Here is a 7033-nt window from a genome sequence, read left to right as displayed (position 1 = left end):
TTCCTGTGGGAAAGGAAGCACTGTTACCTGACTTCTGCCTTTTTTTTTCTTGCAGGCTGGATGCAATAGAGAGTCTTGCGGGACGATACAGAGCTGGTGTTTGAGCTGCATTCCGTAGCCCACTACCCCTTCCCTTCCCTCCGCATCCCCTTTGGACCAGCAACCCCACCAACACCCCTTGTGGCTGCTGCCTGACACACCTGCAGAGCAAAGATGACTGATAGGCTTTTAATGAGCACGGTGCCATCCAGGACACAAATACGGTTCTGCTCCGAGTCCTGACGCTGCTCCAGCCCGTGCTGCCTGGGACTCGCGCTATTAATGGAGAATGGGCGGGTGGCGTGTCAGCATTGCGCAGGGGGACGAATAAAATAAAACCTGCTTCAGTTTTGCGTGGGAAGTGGAACAAGGACCACCGCGCGCGTCTGCAGGGAGCTGAGGTGGTGGATGAAAGGCTGCGTGGGGCGGCTCGCGGCTCCTCGCTTTCACAGAGCGGGATTTTCCCCTCTAACAAGGCGGGTGTGGGGAGAGCAGGGAGGCCCCGAGGACCCGCACCCGCGGGTGCCCGGGAGCTGCTGCCGCCCCGGGGAGCTCCCGTCGGGTCGCGTGCTATTTTTGGCGCGCCGGGCGGTTGCGTCAATGGTGACGCGGGGTGGGTGGGTGGGTGGGGAACACGCGCGCCGCCGCCACGCCCCGCTCTCACTTTTTCCCTTTCGCCCGGCGAGTGACGCAACCGCCCTCTATGCAAATGAGACCACGCCCCACCCGCGCTTAAGGTGCCGCGCGTGGACGTGGCGCGAGGAGCGGCGCGGGTTCGCTGCGGCACCGTGGGCTCCCCTGCCGTCGGGGGGCGGGACCGGGGGGGGGGACGACCGAGGGGGCGCCCACTCGGGGCGTGTCCCTCTGCGTGACGTCACCGTCGGAAATTTACCAAAGGGAGCGCGCTGCCGCGGGGGCGGGGCCGAGCCGGCCCCGCGGCGAGCGGATTGGTGGGTGCGGCGGTGACGCGCGGTGACGCGCAGGGGCTCGAGGCGCACGTTGGCTGTGGAGCGGGGAGCCCACATAAACAAAGGCACATTGCGGGGAAGGGCCAGTCCGCCCGCCTCGCCCGCCCGGCGCGACGCTGCCGCCGCTCTCCCCGCCGCCGCCCGGCACTTGGATGCGCGCACGGGCCGCCGCTCTACGGTGAGTGCCCGCGCGCGCAACCAGTCCATCCGCCCCGTCCCCACGCGCACACCGGGTTTCCACGCGCGAGGCGCGGGAGGGGGGCGTGGGGTAGCGGCGGCGGCTTCGCGCTCCCGTCCCGCCGATCGCCCGTGGGAGCACGGTGCCGCGGCACGCCCGGCGCTTCTCCAGCCCGGGACTGACCGCCCGTGGACGCGTGTCACCCGTGGGCTGCCCGGTGCGGGCTGTCAACGCTCTCAGCACCGGCGGCGGCTCACGGTCCCGCGGTCCCCGAGAGCCTCGGCTCTTCGCCCGACTCCCCTCCCCCGCCGGGGGACGCGCCTCTCGCCTTGCTTGTAGAGGCGGAAAACCGGACCGGCTTCTTTCCTCCTGACACCGCGGGGCAACCCCGGTGGTGGCCGAGAGCCGCGCGCAGCCGCCGGTGGAAAGTTTCCTCCCAATTTATAAAGCCCCCCCCGAGCCGAGCCCAACCCACGGACTCTCCGCGCTGCGCCGCCGCCCCGTAACGTCTGAAGAGCCGGTCGGTGTGTCTGTGTTTCAGCCAGCGCGCCGGGCAGGCTGGAGCCCTCCTTCGTGCTCTGAAGCCGCGGAAACTCCGCTCCCCGCTGAGCTCCGACGCTGTCCGCCTTCGGCTCTCCCGAAAACGCCTCTCACCCGGCTGAAGGTTTGTGCAGTTCCTTCCCGCGGTGAGGGAGGGGGGTTCCCGCCGCCGGCCCCGTTCCCTCCCGGCGGCCGTGGATCGCGGTGCCCGGCGCGGAGCAGGGCGGGACGAGACGGGGCGGGCGGAGGGCGCGCGTTGTGCGGCGGAGTGTACATGACCATGTTTCGTTTCCAGCCATGCCCTGTGTTCAGGCTCAGTATGGGTCCTCGCCTCAAGGAGCCAGCCCGGCCTCCCAGAGCTACAATTACCACTCTTCGGGAGAATACAGCTCCGATTTCTTAACTCCGGAGTTTGTCAAGTTTAGCATGGACCTCACCAACACTGAAATCACTGCCACCACTTCTCTCCCCAGCTTCAGTACCTTTATGGACAACTACAACACAAGCTACGACGTGAAGCCACCTTGTTTGTACCAAATGCCCCTCTCCGGACAGCAGTCCTCCATTAAGGTGGAAGACATTCAGATGCATGGCTACCAGCAGCACGGCCACCTCCCCTCTCAGTCCGAGGAGATGATGTCCCACTCAGGCTCCGTGTACTACAAGCCCTCGTCGCCCCCGACCCCCTCGACGCCCAGCTTCCAGGTGCAGCACGGCCCCATGTGGGACGACCCTGGCTCCCTGCACAACTTCCACCCCAACTACGTGGCCACCACGCACATGCTTGAGCAACGCAAAACGCCTGTCTCCCGCCTCTCCCTCTTCTCCTTCAAGCAGTCGCCCCCCGGCACCCCTGTCTCTAGCTGCCAGATGCGCTTCGATGGGCCACTCCATGTTCCCATGAACCCCGAGCCAGCCGGGGCCCACCACACCGTGGACGGACAGGCCTTTGCAGTCCCCAACCCCATTCGCAAGCAGCCCTCCATGGCCTTCCCGGGGCTGCAGCTGGGCCATGCTCCGCAGCTGCTGGAGAGCCAGGTGCCCTCGCCACCATCACGGGGGTCCCCCTCCAACGAGGGGCTCTGTGCCGTCTGTGGGGACAACGCTGCCTGCCAGCACTACGGCGTCCGCACCTGCGAGGGCTGCAAGGGCTTCTTCAAGGTGAGCTGTGGGTGATCAGCAATGGGCAGCGGGTGACAGGCAGGGCAGCGGGGGGGCACTGGGGCCAGCAGCCGCTTTCCCCTTCAGACGGAAATCGGTTAGGACAGAGAGCTGCGGCTGAGCTAACCATGTGGAACAGAATTCCCTGTGGTAACATTAAGTGATCTCTTTATTTCACCATCCTGATTGAATAATCTTATCATTTTAAATAGAGGAGGTCTCCAAGGAATGTAAATAATATGAATGCCCACGGATTTGTATTTACCGAGCGTCTCCTTTCCTCCTCTTGGCATATAAAACACAGCTAGGAGCTGCAAGGTTAGCTCAAATGTTAACGCTATCAATTTTCTCATGTTAAAAGCCCTGGGAAGGAGGGGGGGGTTGGGAAAGGAAAGAAAGAAAGGGAAAAAAAAAAAAGAGGGGGGAATAAGAAGTAAAGACAGAGGCTGGGGAGATGGAGGTGGCCCAGGAGTGGACCCATGGACTTGACCACTGATGCTGCTTGCCTGGTCCCGTCCCCCCACAGCGCACGGTGCAGAAGAACGCCAAGTACGTCTGCCTGGCCAACAAGAACTGCCCGGTGGACAAGCGCCGCCGCAACCGCTGCCAGTACTGCCGCTTCCAGAAGTGCCTGGCCGTCGGCATGGTCAAGGAGGGTGAGTGTGAGTCTGGGGGAGCCATGCTTCCCAAGCCATGCTTGGCTGCACCGCGCCGGGCCCCGGCTGAGCCCTGTCTCTCTTGCAGTGGTGCGCACAGACAGCCTCAAAGGCCGGAGGGGTCGCCTGCCATCCAAACCGAAGAGCCCCCAGGAGCCCTCTCCCCCCTCTCCCCCGGTGAGTCTGATCAGTGCGCTGGTGAGAGCCCATGTCGACTCCAACCCGGCTATGACCAGCCTGGACTATTCCAGGGTAAGCTGGACCGAGCTCGCGTAGGGACTTACCTGCGCCCCGTGGCCCGGGAGAGGTGACCCAGCTGCCCCCCCCTGCCCTGGGCCGGCTCTGGGGCAAACGGCAGGGGCTCTGCCTGTGGCCGCACATGGGCCATGCACACACTGGCCTCTGTGTGCAGAGAGCGGCCGCCTTGGAGTGCTGCTCCTAGCTGGATTAATTGCCCCAGAACGTCTAATTTCCTCCGTGGTCAGAGCGAGGTTTAATTGTTGTAAAAACCCAGCTCCCCGACTAGAAACGGGGCTAGCAATTTCACGGGTTATATACTTTAGAGAACCTCATTAAGCGCTTTTCAAAATGGATTTCCAGTTCCAGGCTAACCCCGACTACCAGATGAGTGGAGATGACACTCAGCACATCCAGCAGTTCTACGATCTCCTGACTGGCTCTATGGAGATCATCCGAGGATGGGCAGAAAAAATCCCTGGCTTCACTGACCTCCCAAAGACAGACCAGGACCTACTCTTCGAATCTGCCTTCCTGGAGCTGTTTGTGCTGCGGCTGGCGTACAGGTGAGTGCCTGGCTCCAAGGGGGGGCTTCTGGGCCGTTATGGAATCAGATCCTTTCAGGGTCCACTGATCTGCATTTTATTAACTCCTCGGTAATTAGGTGCCTCTTAAATCCTTCATTTATTGCTCTTCATGTAATTAGTTGTTTAGCTTTTCTCACCCCATCTTCTCTTTTCTTTTTGTTTTTAAATCTCTCTTCTCTGTTCTTTTTCTTTTATTCCCTTTTACTCTTCTCTATTTTTCCATCTCTATTTCTATCTCTCTATGCTTCCCCTGTCTCTAGCTCTAACACTTCCATGCCTTGCCTCTTTCTTTCTTTCCCCCCTTGTCTCTTTCTTTCTCCCCTTGCTTTTCTCTCTTCCCCCCCTTCCTCCTTTCTCTCTCCCACTGTTCCCTCTTTCTCACCTTCCCTCTTTATCTTTTGTCCTTCTCTCTTCTTCTCCTTTTCTTCCTTTTTCTATTTGATTTTTTTCCTTTTTACTCATTCATTCATCTGCTCATGTTGGGGTTGTCACATTCCTTCCAGGTCAAACCCAGTGGAGGGCAAGCTTATCTTCTGCAACGGGGTAGTCCTGCACCGGTTGCAGTGCGTCCGCGGCTTTGGGGAGTGGATTGATTCCATTGTTGAATTTTCCTCCAACTTGCAAAACATGAACATCGATATCTCTGCCTTCTCTTGCATCGCTGCCCTGGCCATGGTCACAGGTCAGTGTCTCTCAGCCCCCTGGCAGCTCCTGTCCCCTCCTGCCACCTTCCTCTCCCACCCGTAACCTCCCGCATCCTTCTCTTTTACAGAGCGGCATGGGCTTAAAGAACCCAAGAGGGTAGAAGAGCTTCAAAACAAGATTGTGAATTGTCTGAAAGACCATGTGACTTTTAATAACGGGGGGCTGAATCGCCCCAACTACTTGTCCAAACTCTTGGGGAAGCTCCCCGAACTCCGCACGCTTTGCACGCAGGGGCTGCAGCGCATATTCTACCTGAAACTGGAAGATTTGGTGCCACCGCCAGCAATAATCGACAAACTTTTTCTGGACACTTTACCTTTTTAAGACTCTTCCTGTGCACTTGCACTGAACTGAAGAGAAACGTCACCTGGCTGAAGGGGACTTGGCCTGGGCCCCTACTGGCACCCCTGGGTGCTCACACCCCCACCCTCCCCCCCCAAACCAGTGTTGCTAACTCCTGCAGGCAGAACCTGAGCGGGCATTTTGGCTCTGGGCCATCATGGATGCAGATCATGGACTACACAACACCATGGTATAAACTTTTTATTATCAGCTTATAAATGAATTTATTATTAAGGACTTCTGATTAAAAAGATGAACATATCTGGCAACGCAGCTAAGACTCACACAGTGACAAAGTGTTAAGGTGACCCACAAGTCTCACCCTCCTAAAGACTAAAGTTTTCTGCTGTAAAAGAAAGCTGTAATATATACACAACCTAAATGTTACGTGGGTGGCATGTCATTAAAGAAGGTGAAGGCTTGTAAATTTATCAGATGCAGTTTGGCTTTTAAAAAATTATTCTGTGCCTATTTATGAAGAAATATGGAAAACAATTCTAAAAAAATAAATAAAAATAAAAGCTAAACGTGTTTGCAAAAAAAAAAAAAAAAAAAGGATAAAAAAAGAGAGAGAAAGGCTAAAGAGAAAGAAAACGAAATCTCTCTGTACCAGGAAAGCATGATGATGACTCTAGGGTGACAATGTTATAGGCACTTGCTATTTCAGTAATGTCTATATTCTATAAATAGTATTTCAGACACTATGTAGTCTGTTAGCTTTTATAAAGACTGGTAGTTATCTAAGCTTCAAACATTTTCTCAATTGTAAAATAGGTGGGCACAAGTATTACAAACCCTGAACTCCTCCCCAGTGGGACACATCGTGTTTGTAAACACCGTCCGACACCCCTTGTTTGTAAGTGTTGTATGTACTGTTGATGTTGATTAAAAAAAGAAGTTTATATCTTGATTATTTTGTTGTCTAAAGCTAAACAAATCTTGCATGCAGCAGCTTTTGACTGTTTCCAGAGTGCTTATAATATACATAACTCCCTGGAAATTACTGAGCACTTTGAATTTTTGGTTTGTTTTGTTCCGGTTTTTTATGTCTAAAATTGTCGGTTAATATATTATTTTACGTTCGAGTAATATTTTTAATATTGCCATATTCTGTGGTGGTTTTCTTTGTACGTTTCCGGTGTGGCACACGGTACGAGTCACTGCCTTTCCCCCCCTCTGTGGTGTACGACCGTTCGAAACGCTGATTTATTTGTTTTATTTCATTTTTTTCCCTCTCGATAACTCTTTCTTTGAGAAAGACGATTTTAATGTTTACAACAATAAAACATGTAAACGAATGGAATTTCGCCTTCTTTCCGCCGAAGTGGGGAGCGGAGCCTCCCGCCTCCCCCACGCGGGACGGTGGCGGTGCCGAAGCCGGAGCGAGCCGCCCCGAGGACGAACAGACGGACGGACGGACAGACGCGCGGGCGAGCGGCTCCCCTCCAGCCGCGGGGCCGCCGGCGCGCTGCTTCGCAAGAGGAAGAGGAGGATGAGAAGCCGCCGCGCGGAGGTGGGTTCTTCCCCGGCGTCGCTCCCGCCGCCGCCCTGACACCCCCAGACCGCCCGTTGAGGCGAGCGCCTTCACCGCGCACCCCGAGCTCGGCTCCCCCGGAGCTC

At 56.5% G+C, this 7033-nt stretch overlaps 1 protein-coding gene across 2 annotated transcripts; it reads left to right on the top strand.

Moving 5' to 3' along the window:
* Positions 1 to 919: 919 nt before the first annotated feature.
* NR4A2 (nuclear receptor subfamily 4 group A member 2) lies at positions 920 to 6711 on the top strand. 2 transcript variants are annotated; one of them, XM_061363785.1, is made up of 8 exons: positions 920 to 1185; positions 1727 to 1849; positions 2021 to 2886; positions 3413 to 3542; positions 3631 to 3719; positions 4143 to 4345; positions 4870 to 5048; positions 5139 to 6711. In XM_061363785.1, exons 3-8 carry the CDS (start codon positions 2023 to 2025, stop codon positions 5393 to 5395), a joined length of 1722 nt encoding a protein of 573 aa, XP_061219769.1. In that variant the 5' UTR covers positions 920 to 1185; positions 1727 to 1849; positions 2021 to 2022; the 3' UTR covers positions 5396 to 6711. The 2 variants fall into 2 exon arrangements, with proteins under 2 accessions (XP_061219769.1, XP_061219768.1); XM_061363784.1 differs by having other exon boundaries at positions 921 to 1185; positions 3631 to 3794.
* Positions 6712 to 7033: the final 322 nt, after the last annotated feature.

Source organism: Neopsephotus bourkii, unplaced genomic scaffold, assembly GCF_033783945.1.
Source record: "Neopsephotus bourkii isolate Nb327-2 ecotype Australia unplaced genomic scaffold, CSIRO-AGI_Nbou_v1 NB_1181, whole genome shotgun sequence".
Classification (NCBI taxonomy): domain Eukaryota; kingdom Metazoa; phylum Chordata; class Aves; order Psittaciformes; family Psittacidae; genus Neopsephotus; species Neopsephotus bourkii.
Note: the sequence above shows the minus strand (reverse complement) of the source record. Positions and strands in the feature narration are given on the sequence as shown.